This window comes from Zonotrichia leucophrys, chromosome 15 (assembly GCF_028769735.1).
Source record: "Zonotrichia leucophrys gambelii isolate GWCS_2022_RI chromosome 15, RI_Zleu_2.0, whole genome shotgun sequence".
Classification (NCBI taxonomy): domain Eukaryota; kingdom Metazoa; phylum Chordata; class Aves; order Passeriformes; family Passerellidae; genus Zonotrichia; species Zonotrichia leucophrys.
Genome location: NC_088185.1, coordinates 10,312,453 through 10,333,888, shown reverse-complemented (window position 1 = coordinate 10,333,888; position 21,436 = coordinate 10,312,453). Strand labels below are relative to the sequence as shown.

At 48.0% G+C, this 21,436-nt stretch overlaps 1 protein-coding gene across 9 annotated transcripts in view; it reads left to right on the top strand.

Moving 5' to 3' along the window:
• The window catches only part of PXN (paxillin), a 61,755-nt gene that overhangs the window by 33,205 nt on the left and 7,114 nt on the right, over positions 1-21,436 (top strand). For 8 of the 9 annotated variants that reach the window (XM_064726545.1, XM_064726547.1, XM_064726542.1 and 5 more), the window contains 6 exons: positions 7,571-7,797; positions 8,270-8,385; positions 10,246-10,385; positions 10,763-10,964; positions 11,415-11,550; positions 15,643-16,888. In XM_064726545.1, coding sequence (XP_064582615.1) covers positions 7,571-7,797; positions 8,270-8,385; positions 10,246-10,385; positions 10,763-10,964; positions 11,415-11,550; positions 15,643-16,695 — 1,874 coding nt within the window. In that variant the 3' untranslated portion in view covers positions 16,696-16,888. Of the gene's footprint in view, positions 1-7,570; positions 7,798-8,269; positions 8,386-10,245; positions 10,386-10,762; positions 10,965-11,414; positions 11,551-15,642; positions 16,889-21,436 lie in introns of those variants that run through there. The other variant, XM_064726549.1, reaches the window with a different exon arrangement.

Here is a 21,436-nt window from a genome sequence, read left to right as displayed (position 1 = left end):
GAGCTCCAGTTCTGGCACAGAAAGGATTCAGGGCGGCTGCCACCCCTGATTCCAGCAGCAGTTCTGGCTGTCACAGGATGGATCCTTGCTCAGTCTGTCTCTGCAGCCTGGGCTAGCCAGGCACAACTGCAGCTGGGAGCTTGCCTTTGCTTTTTGGGAGCACCCACACAAGTTTGTGAATCAGTGCTACAAATGCAAAATTTTGCTAATTTTAAGGGGCAATTTTGATCTGAAAGTAGAGAGAAGCTTCAGAATGTTAATGGTTGTTGTCTTTACTGTAATTTACCATGCCACATATTGATACTAGTTTGGACATTTGTTTTGTTAAGCAGTGACACAAGACATGACTTGCACCAATACTTTGATAGTGAGAAAGCACAAGGCTTTAAACATTAGTACATTAAAGAGAGAGCTGAGTGATTTTACTGACCATGCAATCTGAACTTTCTCTAAGCAGATCTGGGCAATGTGAAGTAAAAATCCCAGTGGCTGCTCTGTACTCATACTCCAGCAGTTGTTAGGTCTGGAAAATGACTTACCTTTTGTGTCTTGGATTTTTGTGTATCTTAAATAACAATCTGCCCCTGCTTCACAAGAAAGCTGAGCACTTTTATGTGTCCTGTGTTCTAACCAGCTTCTTGACATATTGATTACATTTTGGAAAACTTTTAGATGTAATCTCAAAATGTCTTAGACAGTAAGCCAAACTATTTTACATGCTTTCTATATATGTGAGCTGGAGAACTTGAGGATTTTAAGAGCATATAATTGCACTTTGAGTTTTTAAGGTCTCATTTTGAAGGTAGTCTTTGTATTTTCTTGCTTTTGTAGTCTCTGATCTTTTTACATTTAAAAGCATTGATTTAAATCTGTTGATAAATGTATTTTACCTGGAAGTCAATGCCTTTACCTGTTCTTGATTTTCCTATTTCTGCTGAGAAAAATCAAAATGGGAATTCCTGCCATCAGTGTTTGGGGCTCCCCACACCATCTGCAGTCGAACTCCAGGGCAGTGAGAAGTCCTAGCAAGGCTCCAGCAAATGTTCTTGATGCAGGTCTTGTAGAGCACTGCAAATATTCCTTTTGAAAGGCTGTTTAATAGGATAAATATACCCAGGCTCCCCATTCCTCTGCAGTTACTCATAAGGTAAAACTGTCATGCCAGGGATTGGGTTACTGCCTTGAGCTGTCTCCCTCTATGTGAGCTGGAGCTGCATTTACTCCTGGAAGTGCTGGGGAGACTTATTTGAACCCAATGAGATTTTTAAGGTTTGCATTCAGGGGTTTTGCAAAGAGGTGTCTCAGATGAGGCTGCAAGCTCAAACTGCAGTTCTGGAAATGCAATTCCTTTCCCCTCACTCTCTCAGGGGACAGCAAAAATCAAGGATTTGAATTCAGCATCTTGCAGGTATTAAGAAAAAAGGGCTGGAGAATGGTGTGTGATTCTGCCAGTGAGAGGTCTGCAGTTTGTCTGATGCCAACAGAGACATGATTAGCATGTTAAGTCCATCTCCTTGAGAGCTGCCCTTAGGGCTATCTTCATTTTTATTTCTATTTGCCAATCCTCTAGGAATCTTCTGCTGCCTAAACCAGGAAAACTTGCAGCACTTCTACTTATTTGGGTAAATAGAGGCAGGGGGAAATAGGGAGGTGCAGATACCTGTTCTGTGCAGCTGCAGCAGAGGAAATTCTGTACTTTGTGCTCTGACATCTCCTCCTGATTCCCCAGTGTGCTGTGTCTGGGCTGTCAGGGACATGTGGCACCAGAGATGCTGGGGAGATGGGACTGTGGCTGAATGCATTTGCTGTGTGCTGCCTGGCTGAGGAATCCTGTCTCCAGTGCCACTCACTTTCCAGATGTCTCCTGCAAGAGGCAGAGCTACAGGCAGTGTGTGGTTTGATACATGTGCAGATGTGGCTTTCAGCTGTTGAAAATGAAAGGCTGATATCTGAGGCATTTGAAGTATCTTGCTTCAGTTATGCTTCCATTTCCTCCCCAGCAGTTGATGAGATGGGGAAGAAAATTGACCACCATCCTTTTGATCTACTCACTGTCTTGATAATGCTGTGATTTGCTGTGTCAGCATGGCTTAATAATCCTCAGTTGTTGAGAGAGATGAACTGCATATGGAAGTCCTTTCTCCGGAGGAAAGCAAATTTAGATTTCTCTAAATTGCCTCACTTAAAAAAAAAAAAAAAGGAAAAGATAAATTCTAAACCGCTTATGAATAGTGGAAAATTATTTACTGCTTGAGGAAGAATTAGCATTGAAAATCTGCTTGATGTCAGTTGGCAAATGTGAATTTGTCGATGCCTTGTCATGTAGGTTTTTTCAGAATTAATCCATGATGTGTTCTGCTTCAGTGTCACCTTAATCCAAGAGCATTTTTGAAATGCACAGGAAAGGGGAAGTGAACAAAGTATGCTTTGATATGCATGGGAAGACACATCTAAATATATATAAATATATATATTTCTTTTTAGTAACTTCTCTTTACCTATTTAAAGGGGCTGAGTCCAGCTCAAATTGCTAGAAGGGTGTTGGTGTGTGCATCAGTACAGAGGGTAGCTATTGCTGTTGCAGGCTGCAGAGCAGTGCTGTGCTCCCTGGGCTGCTGCTGCTGCTCCCAGGCAGAGCTGGGCTGTGGGAAGCTGAGGAATGTGCCCCTGGCTGCTCAGGGGATGCTGCATCTGCAGGCAGCGAGCGCTGACACGCAGCCGTGCCCAGGGAGCTGCCCCGGAGCCCCGGAATGCCGGAGCTGCTGTGGGCTGGGGAGATAGCACAGGAATGTGCACTGTGGAGCTGGGAATTTTCAGTGCAGCTTGAACTGGAAAATGGGGCTCAGCCTGAGGATTTGTCCTGTTCTTCTGCCTTGCTGCTTTGCTGGTAGAAGGGATGTTTTGTGAGTGGTTCAATGCACTGGACATCAGCATGAGAGTTCTTGTCCTGAGCTGTTGAAATGACCAGCAGAGCTTTGCTTTTGCTGGGAATTACCTTGAAGCAAAGCAGTTGGTGTTAAAGGGCTGCTTGTATATACCTAATTAATGTGCAGAATGGTGTGGAGGATTTGTAGACCAGAATACCAAGGACCTCTTAGTTAATAATGATCTTTGGCAAAAGTGAGGAAAGGGAGAGAGGAGCAAACTAATGTCCCTGCACCTCCAGGTGTCTTGGAGTGCTTTTTAGTGGTAAAGGTGTCTGATGTGGCATCATTCTTTAACTGTCCCTCCTCCACAGGAAAATCTTTGTAGAAAACCTGCCTGAATTCAAACAGCAATGTCCTCCCATATGGGGAGGATGTGGTTTGAGTAACCCTCAGGACTAAATATGATTTCATTTGAGTGTGTAATTTTTGGGTTGTCCAGTGGAGGGGATTGAGTCTTTGTCCTTGTGTTTTCACACAGCTTTGCCAGGTGGCTGGCCAGGTTACCTGAGCCTGTGGAGGACCAGCTGTGCTTATGCTGAGGTGCTCAGGGCTGCAGTGCACCGGGATTTAGGGTTTCCTTGGCTGTGTAACTGCTCCAGAGTAGCCATGACAAGCAGGAGTGTCCAGGTTGGTGGTGTTATAGCAAGTGTCCCTTTTGCACCCTCCTGAGAAGCACTCTGTGAATGGAGTGGAAAATACAGATTTCTATATGCACAGCCCATAGATAGCTGACCCCTACCGAGTCTTTGGAAACTGGGGTGATTCTGCTCCGTGCACGTCTCTGAGTTGACATTTTGTCTGTGGGTTGTGCTAGTGGCTTGTTGTAGTGAGAGTGGAGAGAGGGGTGATCCTGGGGAGGAGCAGTGGTTTGAAGGTCCGTTGTAACTCTGGTTTACTTTACTGCTACAAAATGGTTAAATCTATTCTCTTGAGATGACTGCATGTATAATCTTCATCCTTGGGAGGCTGTGCCTCCTAGAGCCGTGTCTGTGGGTTCCAGGGAGTATTTGGGGCAGCGGTGAGGCTGTGGTGGGTCAGGGTGTGTGGCTCTTTCCGGAGCTCTGGGCGGTGGCTGCTGTGAAATTCGCCTCTCCGTGGGGAGGTGCACACGTGGCACCGCCGGGAGTTCCTGTGAGCCTGAAACAGGGACAGGCTCCCGGCTCTTGGGGGCTGAACAGGTGAGCTGGAGGCGCTGCCAGGCTGGGCACTGCCGTGCGATTCGTCGCTGTCCCTGTGAGGTGTTGGTGGTGCCCTCTGATGGATGGTGGGCACGGGCCCGAGTCGCTGCCTTGCGGTGGCACAGGCAGCTGCTTCCTACGGGCTGATTCACACGTCCCGCAGCACTGTCCCTCAGGGGTCACCTTGGGCAGGAACACTTCATTACCCACTGAATCGATCGAGACTGTAATATTTCTATTTAAGCATTTAATATTCCATTTAAGGAGCAGTCACTGTTGTGAACTCATTGTGTGACGAGAGGTGCAGCACAAGGCACAGCATCCCTGTCACAGTTCATCAGGTTACAGATGCTGGTTCCTTTTGCAAAAGAGAGAGTGATGCATCTTTTTCTGTTAATAAATCTCCATTCTTTCCCCTCATCTCTTATCTCATATTGTCTTCTGCTAGTTGTACAAATCCTAAATGAATGCACGGTGCTTTGGGACCTCTTGGGATGAAGTGCTTAATGGAAAACAAAATGTTAATCCCTTTGGTTAATTTTTGGTTGGGTTTTGAATAACAGCCTCAAGTCACGCTCTGGAGCTCCTTGGGCTGACCTCCACAGGGACCTGCAGCCCGTGCCTGTGCACTGGGGAATCGCTTCCCTCTGGCAGGGTGATGGCTTTGGGGTGGGACGGTGCCGCTGCCCCTCTCACCCTGCCCTGGCCGGGGACGTTCTGCTGCTGCTGCCGGGCCCTTTGAACGGGCGCAATTTCCCATTTCAGCAGAGTTTCAGGGAGCTGTGGTTGCTGATGAGATTGGGTCCGGGAACAGCGGCAGGGAGGGACGCGAGTGGGGAAGACCTTCCCTCTGTCATGGCTGTGAGCCTGGGGCGCAGGGAGGGGAGGACAGGGGACTGCAGGATTTGGGGGCGAGCAAGCACTTGGGAGAAATCCTTTCACATCGGGAAACCCGTGTGTGAGCGCCTTTCCTGTCCCGCCGGCTTGGGGTGGTGCCTTCGTGCAGCTGCTTCGATATCAGTTGTAAAGTTGGAGTTGAGTTTGAGTAACCGAGTAATTCCTCTCCGGCCTTTTCTCCTCCCTCCGTTTTCCGTTCCTCGGCTTTGCCTTGTTTGCTCAAGTCAGGAAGAGGGAGGGCATGGGGGCGGTTAATCATTAACCTTAACTCCTTCACAGCCATGGGGCTCAGTGCTCCTGGCATTTCCAGACCTCCCTTCTTCCGCAGACCTGTAAAAGTAAATCAGTGCGTGTAGCCGAGCTCACTGTGTGTGTGCCATCAGCAAAAGGCAGTGGGTGTCTGTCTGTCCCACGGTCAGCAGCACAGAGAGGAGCCGAGCAGGGCAGTGTCTGTGGTGAGATGGTTACAGCTGCCGCTCCTGCACTGAGGGCTGGTGGAGGGTGGAAAAATGGTTTGCGTCCCCTCTGCAGGGCCGGAGGAGCCCAACACCCTCACGGGATTTTCACTTCCTGGTGGAGTTTGAATTGCCTTTGTCATTGGAGGGGAGAAGCAAAAACCACTCCTTGTAGGCAAGCACTTCTCTGGGAGGTGGTGTGCGTGAAACCTCCAGTCACAGGACCTGCCTGGCTGTAGGAATTGCGGTTCATCGGCAGTTCCCTGCAGGTACGTGCCTTTCACTCTGCAGGCCACCAGCTGTTCCTTTGCTTGAAAAGAAGATTCAGTTCATTTTTCCCCAGCTGTGGAATACTTGTCTCCCTTCAGAGAATCTGCTTCTGGGATATTTTGGTCCCTTTAGGAAGATAGATCCTGTGACTTTAATGGTTTGGAGCATCTTTGGTGTATAGAAATAATTTAAGACAGCATTTAATTTGCTAATGGCTGTATTCTACTCTCTGAGTGCAGGACTGCTTATTTTTTCTTTTGTGATGCTTTGGTTTTTTGAAAAGAGTGAATATAAAAGCAGCACCTTCCTCGTGTTGTAATTCAATAATACTGTCCTCTTCCAATACATTTTCCTGAAGGCTTGCTAGGTGCAGTGGCTGCTCTGGAGTGCTGTGCTCAGGAAGTGGCTCAGGGCTGCAGGTGCTGCCCGGGGAGCTGTGGGCAGCCATTACTGTGAGCAGTTGCTCGGTCGCTATTCTGGTGCCACCAGCTCCTTGTGACCTGGTGGGGGACACTGCAGGGTGGCCACCGTCAGGCTGAGCCCCTGTGCCCAAACCTGAGTGTCAGGTACCTGCTGTGTGCAGGACAAGGGGTCTGCTGAGTCTCTGTGGGGACAGCTGGGTCTGTGCAGGGGGAAGGGAGATCCAGGGGGGTTCACAGAGTGTCCCCTCCCAATTCTCCTGAAGTGTGTTCCTGTTTTGTGGCTGAATTCCCCATCTCCAAAGGGACCTGGCGGGTGTGTCCTGTGAACATGGGGAGTGCTGATGTCTCCAGTGAGCTGACTCCTCTCTAACAGCCTTGCAGAGGTGTGCACTGGTGCTGCTGCCCCAGTGCAAAGCTGGGCACGTGGCCAGCGAGGCTTTCTTTGGAAAGTGAGCACAGCACAGACCTGCAGGCGCTCACTGGAGTTTCCCCTGCAGGAACTGCAATGGGCTCTGCAGGGTGGGCACACGGGCTGGAAGGTCCAGCAGGTCAGGATTTGCCTTTGAGTCACCCCAGAGGAGTGCAGGGTTGGGAATGGGCAGAGGATACATTTGCAGGGAGAAATCCAGAAGGCTGGGAATGCCATTTTATGCCTAAACTCTGATGGGACTGTGAGATTTTTGAGAAGTGCTGACTGTGTGATGTGGGTCCTCTGCCTGGCATGAGTGACTGTGTTTGTAGCTGGTGGAGGTTTTCCTTCTCTTGGGGAATTTGTGAGCAGTCTCCACCCATCTAGTTAAGAATTGTTTCCAGAAGAAATGGCGTTTACCTGGCAGCCTCTGGAAACTTGTTAACTGTTTGTATGATGTACTGAGGGGGATTTTTGTCAGGAGAACTGAAATACATCCTTCTGCTGCTCTGATGGACCGCTCTGAACATTTCAGGCCTCTTCCCTACCTTTGGCTCTGGAGAAAACACCTCCTGAGATCTTGTTTCCTGCAGAAAGCAGTGCCTGCGGCCACAGTAAATGACTCTGTGATGATGTGGGGCCTGTAATTAGTCTGTGTCAATATCCTGTTGGAGTAGATCTCTGGACAGGCTTGCCTAGGTTGCACTTCTGCAGGGTACAGTGAGACTACGGGTTCCTGTTGTTGGGTGTTTTTCCAGTTAAGGCAAAAATCTGAGACTGACACAGCTTTTCTGGCTGCTTTGCTACATCTTGGTGTTTTCTTTGTAGGACAAGATTGATTAACTCGTTCATTCCTGACCAGCAGTAGTGTTTTTAAAGGCATTTGGTAGATTACCCAAGGTGAAAAGTCCTCCCAAAAATCTTCTGACACAGATACATTAAATGAGAATAAAGAGACAAAGCTCTAGTCCAGGCTTTTACCATTTTGTTGCGTTGTTTTGCTTTCCTGCAGATGCCTTACTGGCAGACCTGGAATCAACCACCTCTCATATCTCCAAACGCCCAGTGTTTCTCACGGAGGAAACTCCTTACTCCTACCCAACTGGAAACCACACGTACCAGGAGATTGCGGTGCCACCCCCGGTGCCCCCGCCGCCTTCCAGCGACGCCCTCAATGGCACCGTGATCGACCCCTCCGAGCAGTGGCAGCCCAGCACACCCAGATACGGCCACCAGCAGGTGGGTGGGGCTGTGTGGGTGGGAGGGTGCTTGTTTTGGGAGTGCAGGGTCTCTCAGCAAAGTAGGGAGGAGGAAATAGGGAGAAGTGAGGATGAATTTGGCTGTGGAGCAGGGAAATGGAGGGGGGCTGGGAGTTTTTATTAGAATTAACTGGTTGGAGCAACTGGCAGAAAAGAATTTGAAAGCCATCGTCATTGTGCTGACAAAATGGTGGTGTGATGAGATTAGTGTTAGTCATCTGTCTTGAGCCTGTGGAAGGCAGACTGGGGGTTTCCAGCACAAATCTGTGACTCACAGGCAGGTCTGAAGTAAGGGGAAAACTGTTCCTGGTGTAGCCCATCTGATAGAGACTGGCTTGACTCAAGAGCAGATCATTATTTTGTTCTGCCCTGTCAATGCATGGGTTTGTAATGCAGTAGTGTACATATTTGTTTTGTATTCTCTGTTTCCAATGCAAATCTTGTTTCCACAGCCTCAGTCCCAGTCTCCTATCTACAGCTCTAGTGCCAAAAGCTCCAGTGCCTCCGTTCCTAGAGACGGGCTCAACTCTCCTACTCCCCGTGCCAGTGAAGAGGAGCACGTCTACAGGTATCCTGTCCCTTTTGAGATAAGCCTGACTAACAGTTTGAGCTGCTGAGGGTCAAGCTGCTTTCTATAAGTGGAAACAAACACTGCTCTCCGTATGTGTTACATTGCTTTGTGTCAGTTTTGATTGCCTCTTTTGTAACACACCACTGTAACTTTCATACTCACTTCAAACTTTGAGCTGGCCCTTGGGCTTGCTCAGCTGCAGGAGGTTAAGGATCCATCAGACACAGCAGGATCTGGATTGTGTTGTGAAGGACATGATCCAGACACAAGTGACAAATCCACCCCCTGCTAAAGAGCACAGAAGTTCTTCAGGAGGTGGATGGCCTTGGGGTTATATCTCCCTGGGAACTCGGTACTTGTGGCCTGGAGTGTTGTGCAGGGACTTGAGTTTTCAGGCAAATTCAAGCTTCTTAAAAGTTCTCTCTCAGTAGGTGATTGACAGATAGCAAGTTCACATTTGCAGAGGCAGCTGCTCTCACTCTGAGAGGTTGGAGGAGTAGCCTGCACAGTAGGACAGACCTTTCTGCTGACATTGGGATGAGTGCTGTCAGAAATTCATCCTAGGCACCGTGTTACACTTTGGAGATTGGTGTTTCTTTGGAGTCATAATCTAACCATGCCAGCTCTTTCTGCTGAGCAGGAAGTTGCTTCCAACCAGAACTAATTCTGGTTGGAGCTCAGCTCCTCTCTGGGCAGCCTAGCCAGAGGTGGTCCAATGGAGACAGTAATTGCAATTTTTTCAGATGACTGCATGCAATTAGTATTAAATGAAGGTAATTAGAGCCCCTAGTCCTCTTGAACAAGGGTCTGCCATGGCTTGGTTCTGGTGTTAGTTGTAACTGGTGTGTTGGTTCAACATGAAGTATGTTCTCCTCAGGTTGCAGTTGTGGATCTTGTTTTACAACCTGAAGAGAAGGATAACTTCCTTATGGAATTCATAATTGTCACTGGTGTTACAGGTGTCAGAGTCCTTAACCTGCTAGATACTAACTTTTTGAGCATAATGTGGTCCTGTGCACAAGGCAGAAGTTCCCATTTTGGATTTGGAAAATATCTTTTTGATAAAATAAGAACCTCTAGAGCATTAAAAGTTATTTGTAAAACCACGAGCAAAAAATGTTCCTGCCATTGACAATGTAAAGACTGTTACTGCAGTGTAACCACTATAAAAATCACTGCATTTATGTGACGTTCTGCTTTGGAACAGTTTGCAATTCTGTCTGGTAAATGATATCACCCATATAAGACTAGCAGTAATTACAGATAGTGCCTTATACATGCATGAGTGTTTAGCACAGTAGAAAATAATACCAAGTTACTTTCTTATGAATTGACTACAGTTCCCCAAATTAAAGGTGTGAGGACTTGGGGAGACCTTGAGTGTTGCAAGAGGCTATGGCATATCCTACTGCTTCTCAGTTTCTGCTGCTAACCTGAGGCTTGTGCTTTGCCTCTGTCTCCAGTCTGTGCTGGCCCTGCATTCCCTCGCTCAGGGAGGAGGACGTTGCTGCTTGGTGTGGTGTCAGCAGAAACAAGCCATTTTCCCGTATGTGAGCTAATGGTTCTGCTGCTGTTCTGTGCATTTTGGATCTACAGACAGTTAACTCTTTCCTACAGGACTGGGCAGCACATAGTCCTGAAATCAGAGGCCCTGTCCATCAATGCTATTTTTCTAATTTACAAGAATAGCAGTGGCTGTGTTTAGTCATGTCACAAAGCATGTGTCTTCTTTACCCCCAGAGCTAAAAGCATCAGCCTGAAAAGATCACAGCACATGTCTAAACTTTGGGAACCCAATGAGTTTCCCTCCATCCTTTTGCTGTATCTTGAAGTTTCACATTTCCCTTTTATCTTCAGTTTCCCGAACAAGCAGAAGTCTGCGGAACCGTCTCCTACAATGACCAGCTCCTCTCTGGGCAGCAACCTCTCAGAACTGGACAGGCTCCTTCTGGAACTGAATGCTGTTCAACATACCCCTGCCAGTGGCTTCACAGCAGGTAAGGAATAGGAAGACATTTGGTATGAGTGGATAATTTGATTCTCAGAATAGTACCTTGGTTTTTTCTTTCCAACATCCTTAGTGAGGGGGACCCCTCCAGCCCTTAATCAAAGATTTATTTACTGAGGGTGGGATCTCCTGAGGTCTGAGCTGCAGCACCCTGCTCAAAGCAAGGCCAACTTCAAAACTGCCTCTAACTCAAGTTTCGGAGTTAGTTTAGGTTGCTCAGGCCCTTGCACTGTTAACTTTTTAATATCCTCGAAGATGGATGTTCCACAAGATTTCTGGACAATGTTTTGTACTTGCCTGTGATTAGCAGATGTGTGTGTGTGGAATGGGGCTCTGAATGGCTCTTTTCTGCTCCCCTTTCTTCAGATGAGGCTGGCAGAAGCCCATCACTGCCCAGCGTGGCTGGCCCTCACTATGTTGTCCCAGAGAACAGCAGCTCAGGGGGAGGGAAGGCTGCACCCCCGACAAAAGAGAAGCCAAAGCGCAATGGTGCCCGTGGGATTGAGGATGTGCGTCCCAGCGTGGAGAGCCTGCTGGATGAGCTGGAGAGCTCCGTGCCAAGTCCAGTGTGAGTAATGTTGGGGTGGGATGGGCTCCTGGGGGAATGGTGACTGTAGTGTAGAGGCAGCTGCTGCAGGACAGTGATGGATGGAAGATGGGCTTTGTCTAAAGGGTCAGAAGTCAGGCGGGTACTGGTGCTTTGTAATCTACTTCTGGATAGAAAAATGCATAAGTCATCCATTAGAGTGCAGACTGTTCAAGCTCAGATTTACAGCTGACCACAAATACAAAATGAACGTTCAGGAATCATCTGTTTGTTAGTGGATGGGATGTGTGTGCACACGTGAGGGAGGCAGGGTCTGCACGTGCTGGGGAAGCTGGGCCAGGTTGGGCTGTGCTGATGAAACTCCTCATGCTCTGCTTACTTGGGGGAACAGTGGGACTTCAGTCTAGGAGTGCCCTCCAATGTTTAAACACACTCTTGTTAAAATTTTATTTTAATTTTCCCCCTGGCCAGGCCTGCAATCACTGTGAGCCAGGGTGAGGTGAGCAGCCCCCAGCGTGTCACGGCCAGTCAGCAGCAGACCCGAATTTCTGCTTCTTCAGCTACGCGAGAACTGGATGAGCTGATGGCATCTCTCTCTGACTTCAAGGTACCCTGTCTTGGCAGATTAATGCTTCTTCCTGTCCCTACCCAGCCCAGTCTCTCTTGCCTGTTAACCACATTTGCTGACCTCGGTTGGTTTCCAGAATGCCTCCTGTCCCTCTCACATTTGCTCTGATAAACTTCCTGTGGTGTATTTGTGCTTTCTGAGTGGGGCTGTAGGTGTCCTTGACTGCTATAAATTGTCATCACTGGCAGGGGAAGGCAGTTCTGGGATCTGTTTTTCCTTCAGTTCTGCAGTTTGTCTGTTTGCCAGAGATAATGAGCTTTGTTACTGCTCAGTAGAGTGAATTATTTTGCTGTGCTACAACTTAATGAGAAGGAGAGAGGCATGGGACACCACTCTGCTTTCTGACAGAGACCAGGCCCTTCTGTTCTGTGGGATGACTCCTCTCTGGAGTGTGTTTTTACCCTGATGTGCTTTCCCTGAGGAAAATGGATATTCCAGGCATTTGGTGTGAGCACTGAAGCGTTTACCTCAGACAGAAGGAGATTTCAAAGGTTTTATCTTAACCCAAAATCTCTTATTCACCTCAACATGGGATTAAAGTTTCAGTTTCTTGTGGGGGCAAAGGACAGCAAGTCCTATTCAGTGTCAGCATATGTGCTTGAATAACTTTTTCTTTATTCATGTGGGTGTGTTACCACTCCTGCACTGGATGATGAACTATGGAGGTTGTTCTCAGGAGATTTCATTTACCCATACTCATGGCAAAATGAAAAATACTTTCTCACTTTCTACTTTCAGCTGCTTTGCTTATAGTTTTACTGAACTGTTGACTTGGATTTCTTCTGAGAGAGATGGAGAAAGCAAATATTTCTTTGTTAGGTTTGCCTTTTTTACATACCTATCTGCTTTCTAATCCTAAATCAGTTCCTAACTCTCTTTATTCCTGTATGGAAGATTTTGCTGGATGCTTGAAATTTCTTGTGTGTGCTGAACTCCATCCCCTCCTAGATGACATTGGGTGGGGCAGCCAGAGCTGAGCAGTGTTTTGTGAGGAGAGGTGTAGAACATGTAGTGACAGCTTTTTCTGTTTGCTGTTCTTTCTGTGCTTGGTGAGTCCCATGGAGATCAATACAACACCCAGAGCTGTGACAGGTGTGTGAGCACTGAGCACACGTGTTCTGAGAAGCTTCACTTGCCTTGTCCTTGCTGGAATAGGATTCAGTCTACCATTCCTGGCACATGCACCTAAATCAGTGAGAACCTGTGAGTTCCTCAGTGTTTTCTCTAGACTCACTGTAGTTGTGTTTAGTCACTTGCAAATTTGGGCACCTTAGTGTTGCCTTTTTACTCCTCCTGATGTCCTAGGGTGTAGTGCAGGGTAGCCACAAGCTCTGCTCAGCCTGGTTGAAGCACTGCAGTGCTGGAGAGAGTTCCCACTGGTGCTTCTGGCATTCCGTGCCCTGCTCCTTCCGTGTGCTGTGGGAGCTGAGCCCTGTGGCCTCGTGCCCCTGCTGCTTTTATCAGAAACCAGCTCAGGGTGTGGCCCAGCCTTTGCTCCCAGCTGAGCTCTTGGCAGCTCAGAATGACCTTGCCCAGCGCAGGTTTCATTGGTGAGAACAGGGAGTGGACATTTTAAAGTGTGGGTGTTCAGTGCTTTGCACTCTTGAGAAGCTTTAAAATCTCCACTAAAACCTGTGTGACAGAAATGAGCTGCTGTGGCTACCACCACCTGCCTTCCTGGCTTAGTTTTCAGTTGACCTCAGAGACCAAATTGAAATGCAGCAAGATGTTAAGATTTGGGCTTTATTAAGCACAGCATTGATACTTTTGTGAAGCATTGAGCTCATCTGTGCCTAAACATTCTTCCTGGAGCACATGTTTCTACATGGCTTCTGTGATCATTTCCCTTTTGCTGATGATGTCACTGACTGTTTTTAAGTTACTTTCCTTTTCTCCTGTTATCCAGGTTGCTTCATTTTCCCTTCAGTCCTTTTTGTTTGGTTATACCTCTTCTGTTTGTGCCAGCTGGGGATGTTAACTTGGCTGTAAAAATGTATTCTAGTCTGTACCAGTGTCAGAATGTAAGAGAGACAAGGGGAGCCCTTGTGGAGGTGGAATATGAAAGGCTGCTGTTGGAGCATCAGACCTGTGTGTGACTGCAGGATATAGGACAAAAACCCCAAATATGATATGTAATTAGCTGGAATTGATAGAAGTTGCAATAGATGAGGATGAGAGGAATGGAGGGCACTGGTGCTTGATTTACCTTGTACCCCTGAGTAAAAGGTGATGATTCATTACCCTTTTATTATATTTTGCTCACCCTGATTTGTTGCCCCTCTTTTTGCTTACAGAATCCATTTGATTTTGGTTATCTGGTTAATCGGTCATCAGGCACTGAGATTACTTAATGCACTTGTTTTTTTACCCTCTGCCATTTCTGTGTAATGTGATGCCTGCTCACTGCATGGCTGGATACTTGCAGTTAACTGTTCTGTTACTGTGGAGTGCTCACCCATGGCTCTTACTTTGGAATTAGTATGGTTTCAGTATGTTGAAAATACTGTTTGAGCACAATGCCTTGAAAGTGACTGACTTCATTTTAGGAAGTCTGGAAGCCAAATGTGAAGTACAGCATCAAACCAGGTTACTTTTACAGGTGCACCCAGCTTAGGCAGAATTCAGGGAGAGGGCATATTGGGATATTCCCTCATTTTAATATACTGGCTAGTCATTGTCCTCTCAGCTGTGACTGTGGTCACAGTAGCCTGGCTGTGCTACTCGAGGGGAAGAGAATCTGTAATGAAATTTGGTCTCTTATTGCTCTTTCCTTTCTGAGAACAGTCTCCTTGCAGCACTGCTGGTGTGACTTTGCAAGCGTGCGTGTGTGCCAGCTCCTGGCCCCTCAGCATGGCAGGAGCTCAGATCAGCTGAAATTTATTATTCTTCCATTTACTGACAGGTTTTGTGCATGTTCTGGTTAATTGTATAGTTTTTTTCGTTATAAGTATTTCAGAAAGGTAAGTGGAGACTGAGGTAGCATACCTGGGGCTTAGGAACTTATGTGCCCTTCCACCTCAGAGCACAAGCATCTGACTTCTTTAGGCTTCTCTGGAAAATATGATGAAGAGTTAGAGCAGGTCTTGATAACTCTTGGATTTGGAAATCCTTTGTGGGTACATTTTTAAAACTGAGAAGGCACAGTCTTGGTCTCAGGTTGTCCAAGTTGCTGTTCTGAGTGTCCCTTTCTAAGGAAAAGGAGTACTATTACTTTGTCTTCTAGAGTTTAGTCAGGAACCACTGGAAGTGGGGAAAGAAGGACCCATGGTCTTTTGTTTTCATAAGATCCTGTAAGTCAAGGAAAACCAAAACCTCTGTATTAATTGTTCTTCTTAGAATGTTTTTTGGATCAAAATTAATACTGATTTTATTACAATGTCAATGTGGAGTCTTTGGCCTAGGGGGAAGAGGCTAATCTGCCACCTAAGCAATGCTCACAAGGGCATGGAATGACTGACAGGCTCGTATAGATTCAGTGTGTGTCGCTTCCAAGGTGAGATTAGTGATGTGAATAGAACAAAGCCCATGTCATCTGCTCTTTGCTGTGAATGCCCTGAAGCTTTGTTTTCATTGCCATGTACTCAGCCAACTGGAGCATTTTATTAAGTGTATCAAGAAGAAAATGTCATGCTTTGTTCTATTCATTGATTGAATTTTTTGCAGCTTTGGAATACAAAATTTACATGTCTGACTGTGAGCTAGTTTACGTGACCTTTATTCACAGCTGAGATACTCTTGGGTTTGGAGCTGCACTTCCCAGCAGTGGCAGTGGCCACGCCACGTCCCCATCACAGCTGCAGGTGAACTCTGAGCTGTCACTGAGGAGGAGGGCCCAGGAAAAGGATCCCAGTGGCTGTAGAACTCGTGAAGATCAGTACAATGTCATACTGGTTCTGCTCTTGGGTGTTTCATTTTTCTTCCTTAATCTTGGAAATAAGGATTTGGGTCAACATGGGTTTTTGGTTTGTGAGTCATGATTCTTATAATGCTTAATTCTGTGCCTTTTTTTCTTCTCCTTATCTCTGTCATTATCTTTTTCTCTCCTTATTCCTTCTATCTCTTCTTTTGCAGACTAGTTCCACTGTGTCTCTGATTTCTGAATCTTCCCTAGAACCGGTTCCCAGTTCAGCAAATGCAGACTCCAGCAACACTCCTCACAGTTTAGCAGTGCTGTCCCATTCCAAACACCCTTCTGCAAGTCACAGTGGGGACTCAACAGTGCCAACATCTGTCCCCCCAGCAGACACCTGCATTGAGGAAGGCAGTGACACTGCAGTTCTGCCTTTGTCAGGGCACCCTGCTGCCCCTCCACCTGTGCCCCATTTAGCACAAGCTGTCCCTGTGCCCCCACCACGGAGCTCCTCTGGTTATGCTACTCGTGGGGAGCAAGTGGCCTCTGCCAGCTTAGTTCAGCTGAACAGAAAGCCTGACTCTTCCAGAAATACTTCCCAGGCTGTGCCAGCTTCCAGCGTGGAGCTTCTCTGTAGGTCTGCTACTGTGGAGGCACAGGGCTTAGGTTATGATGCGGCAAAAGAGACTGAGAAGAAGGAGCAGAGAACTGACCCCAAAATCTCAAGTGTACCCATTTCAAAGAAGGGGAAGATAGCCAAGGAGCTGCATCAGCAGGGAGCAGCACTCAGGGACAACTCAGCTCTTTCGTCCCAGGGCAGAAGTGTGGACGCAGCTTTAGATGAGCTGTGGCCCCTGGAGCTGCCTGCACATGTGCCAGAGGTGCATGCAAAGAATGACAGTGTTTTGGATTCTGTTAATGAACCTTCTGTTGTTGCCCTGGATCGGTGGGATGTCTTCCCAGACACTAAAAACCAGTTGGGCTTTGTAGCGAAGCAAGGACAGGAGCTAAAAGCTGAAGTGCCACATGACACCAAGGTATACCACAGTCCTGATGTGGGCAAGAAGAGGCAGGGCAGAGACAGAACTCCTAGGAAGGCAGGTACTGCTAACACGAACAAGGCCAGAGGAGACCAGGAAAAGGAGCAATTCAGAAGCTCTGCAGTCACTCCAGAATCTCCTGAAACCTTTGGGAAGGCTGCATGGGATCTGCCATGTGTCTCCAAACCACCCATTGAGAGGATTTCTGCATCAGGCCAGGCAGGCACTGAGTGAATGTAGGAGTAGGGCAACTCCTAGCCAGGACTGTTGAGCCAGCACACTCACAGTGTGTGCATGCAGTGAGTGTGCCCCAGCTCACCCCACTAACAGCACGAGCTCTGAGTGGTGTCACTGACAGCTGCATCTCACAGGGCTTCACAACCCCCAGCTTCATCTTGTGGTCTCTCCTGCATGTGATTCAGCAGCACAGAACATGGCAGTTTGTAGGGACTTCCTTGTGAAGTGGACTTTCATTCCCTAACTGGGGTAAGGCTCAGTCCACAGAGACCTCCAAAAAGCTGAAAGGGCTGTTTCATGCTACTGATTGGGATGGCAGCTCCTCTGCTCTGTTTACTGTTTTAGGTCTCATTACTGAAGCTGACAGTGTTCCTTTCCATTCTGGAAGTACACTTTGTGCACCAGACATCTCTGACCAAGAGCCTTGTGCCTGTCAAGGGCAGACACAGAGGCACAGCTCTGTGCCCTTGTGATGCTGAGGTTTCTGTAATGCTCAGTGGAGTGCTCATGCTGCACCTCCTATCTTGGCTTCCCACTGGTTAATCTTTCCCTTCCTTTTCTAGACAGTTATTTTTGGCTGCTGTGATTGCCCTTACAGGGTTTTTCCTTGCACTGAGTCACTGTTCTGGGCTGTGCCAAGAGGAATTTTGGCATTGTGGAATAAATGCCATCACTCTTCCTGCTCACAATTGTCACTAATGTCTTTGAGTTTGTGCTATTGCATCTTGGGGCTTGCTCTGACTTTGCTCTTCTCTGCTGATACTATTGCCTTTGTCATTTAGATAAAATCTTTAATCAAGAGGACAAAAGAGACTGCGAATGTACATCCAATGTCTCGGGACCTCTCTCCAAGGCGCAAACTAGGTCCTGCCATATTCCACAAGACTGAGTCCCAGGATCGCTTGATTGAGGAGCTTCAGGACAGGCTGGGCATCGATAACCAGGAGCAGGAAGAATGGCCAAGCCAGGATGCCTGGCTGACAGAGGGGGTCATTGTCACTGCCAGGCCCCGGGGGGAAGAGCAGAGTGGTGAACAGCAAGTAGAGAAGGTAGAAAGCAGGGTCACACACGCTGGGAAATTCCAGCATGTCCCTCTGTCCAGATCCCATTGTGTGGAGGTGCAGATTGAGTTTCTGAGCATCCTAAACAACACAAAATGAAGAAGTAACTATTCAGCCTTGTCTGGCCTGAGAGGGAAAGCAGCACAGGGTTCTAGTTCTGGATGTTTAAGAACTGGAGTGGGATCTGAGGGAGCTGCTTATGGTATCTGTTGATGCAGTCTGCTGCTATCACATCTCAAATGTCCATCTGAGGATTATTTTTAAAACCCCACTGGGAAGCCTGATACACAGGCGTGCTTTGTTTGGTCCAGTGCTGTACCTGTGCAGGGTTTTCTGGGGATGAGTAAAGTGGTGCTCTTCCTTAAGCTACACAGAGCAGCACCTTTTGTAGCTCTTGCTGCTTTTCCCCCTTAGATAAACATACTGGTAGCAGCCAGCCTTCCTGTTAAAGGAAGTGCTTGTTGGTTCCTCTTTGGATTTATTCTCCTTTCTTCTTCCTCCCTGTCTTTCTAGGTGGTTTTTCCTCCAGAATCCCCGCTCCTCTCCAGGAGGACAATCTCTGTTCCTGTCTCTTCCCATCTCCAGCCTTCCAAAGAATCTGCAAAGATAGTCCCTGCTTATGCTGCTCCTTCTCCTGCCTCTGGCCCTGCACCTCTTCTCTCACTCCCACCTCAGCCTTCCTCTGTGTCATCTACCCCAGCTCCTAGTCCAGTCTCTTCCTCTTCCTTCAGCTTGGCTCCCCAGCCTCTCTTCCAGTGGGAAGCTTCTGATAATGATTATCATGAGGTTTCTGTTGTGGGCACCCCTCCTAATGAAGATCCCAAACATTCCTGTTCTCCCCAGACCTGGACTCCTCGCACCAAGGCAGTTGTCTCTGTTGGCTGTCAGACTGAAGATGAAGCTTTCTTCCCAGAAATGCAGGCAGGCTTCTCTATTCTGATTTGTGTTTTTAGCAGTATTTTCCAATCCAACTACTGCTTGTAATTTGACAGCTCAGTAGATACAGTGTTCAGGTAAAGGCTGGTATGAACTGCTGGATGGGAGGGAGGACTCATGGACAATATCTAATCCCAGCTGTAGTACTGCACAGTACATGTCTATGCAATAACTTGCTGGGATATGTGGGTCCTGTGTGTCCTGACAGTCACTTCATGCAGCAGGGATTCTCATTTCCCTCTGAGATTAAGAAGGTAACTCTGAAACACAGCCTGGAGCTCTCCCTGCCACAGTCTTTCTAAAGTGGGGGGAGTAAAAGATGGCAGAACATGCATACTGGAAGGAGCAACTCAGCAATCCTTCCTGTGTTTGCCCTTTTATGCAGGTGTCCACTGTAAGAGTGGATTTGGGAGAGAAGATGGCATGGTCCAGACCTGGGTTCTGCATCTCCTGCCAGGGAAGGGCTGTAGCTCCAGGGTGGTGGGGAGTCTTTAACACATTTGTGCAGTGCAGTGTTAGTGTACAGGCAGCTCTAAAGCAGTGAGCAAGAAACATCTCTGCATCTTGACCTGTTGTACTTTGCAGGTGACCTGTGCTCCTCCCCTAGTCCGCAGTGCCAGTCTGTTGGCTGCTCCTGCACCCCGGGGCCCCACAGCCCCTGACAAGGCAGGATCCCCTTTCTGTTTCCTCAGCATGGTGTGTGCTCTTTGGTTGATGAGTGTGCTGGGATCTGCTCCTGGGGCTCCCAGCACTGTTAATGTGGATAATATCCTGTATTGCATGGTTTGCTACTCATAGAGCTCCTTTCTGAACTTGACTGATGGCAGATCTCATAAGGGTGGAAGTTTGAAGGGCCTTTGCACGATCAGTTTGCATGAGGATGATGTGCTGAGTGTCCCCTACAAACAGCATGGATTATGTACAGGAGGTGGAAACAAACCTCTTTCAGGTGGGGGCTCATTTGTGAGCTGTCAAGAGGGCTGGATGGCCAGGCCAGCTAGAATGGAGGTGTGCACAGGTGTTTGTGCCTGCTCTGGGGTCAGCTGTGACTGGCAGGACTGTGTGCTCCCTCCAGGTCACTACAAGGGTGAAGTGCTCTGTTGCTATGTGTTAAATTCATCTCATCTCCTTTCTCCCTGGATGGTATTTATCACTTGTGTGTGGCATCTGTGCCTGCCCTGCGTGGCAATAACCCCTGGCTGGAGCAGAGAAGCTGTGATTCCTTCCACACAGTGCAGCCCTTGTCTTCCTGCTGCACCATGCAGGGAGCCTGGCCTTTATCCTGGGGCTCTGGACAGGCTTTGTCTCCAAACACTGTGAGAGTGTCCTTGCAGGTGTGTGTGTGCTTTGCAGGCAGTCACTGTAACAGTTTTTGGTAGCAAATGTGGTTGTGTTGTGTGGTGAAGGGTTTGTTTTAGGCTGAGGATGCTGCTCTGTGCTGCTGCACTAGGAGAGGTCAGTTGAGAGAGGAGGGAAAAGCTGTGTGTTAGGATCCACTGGGAGTCACTGCCTGTGAGGCAAGGCTGGGGAGTGTGTGGATGTGTGTGTAAGAGCAGCTAAATTCATGTATGTCATGAATGTTTATACAAATGAGCAGAAACCAGGATTTATCACTGAATAAACTGGTCAACTGCAAGGACAAGCAGCTGCAGCACAGGGAATAGAGCTCCTCCTGTGGCTGGAAGGGCAGGGTCTGCCAAGGCTTGGAACACTTCAGCATGTCCCTGCTCCTTTGGCTATGCTGGCAGCAGGCTGGTGGGTTGTTCATAGGCATAGATTTTGTCTGTTTTAATTTACTCTCTTAGTAAAAGAAAACGTGCTCTAAATCCAACTTTGTGTGTCCCTAAACCTGACAGTAGCTATGGCAGTGCCAAGTCAGCTAAAATAATCTCTATATCCTTGTTGGGGTTTGTCTGTAAAGGGGCGTGTGGTGGCCAAGGAGAACATAAAGCTTTGTTTATAAGTTATGAACCTCAGTAAAACATTTCTCCCCTCCTCTGGAAGCCTTTCCAGGCCGTGTGTGCTGTGGTGGTGTGAGTTTCAGAAACAGCCTCTGAGACAAGCATCCAAATCCCCTTCCCCCCAGTGGTGCATTCCCAACTACAGTACCCCTGGCAGCCCTGTCTGCTGGGGATGCACTGCCCTCTCTGTAGGCAAACAGCAGCCAGCTGGGAGAGAGTTCCTTCCTTCTGCTTCCACTTGCTTAGCTCAGGCACGGAGTGAGAACCACCTGAGAGTGAGAGAGAAACTTGGCAGACAGATGTGCTGATGGTGGTGCAAAGGGAGAAAATGTTCTGGCTGAAGGGGAGGTGAGATGAGGGAGAGAAGAGCATCTCTATCAGAGAGGAGAGACAACTGAGAGCAAGAGCATAGGAATGGAGAGAGGTCAAGGAGAAGGGGCCCTCTGGATGGCGTCTGCTTTGTCAGCTGGCCAGGAACTGATGAGCTAAAGGGAAATTTTTGGCAGAGGCTTAGAGAGCACTGTACTGAGTGCCTGGGATGTGCTGGTGACTGTTGCTGTATGTGCAGTGAAAGAAAATCAAATTCTCAGTTCACAACTCTGCTGTTACATATCAGTTCTCTGCTTGTCTCTGCATGGGCAGAATACATGTGTGTACTTGATCCTGGCTCTCACAGCTGCTTCAGGGAGCGTAGCTGACTCCTGTCTGTCTCTGCAGGGGAGTCACTGGCAGCAACAGCAGGCATTTATCTGATCAGCATAGCAGCATTCACCTTACAGC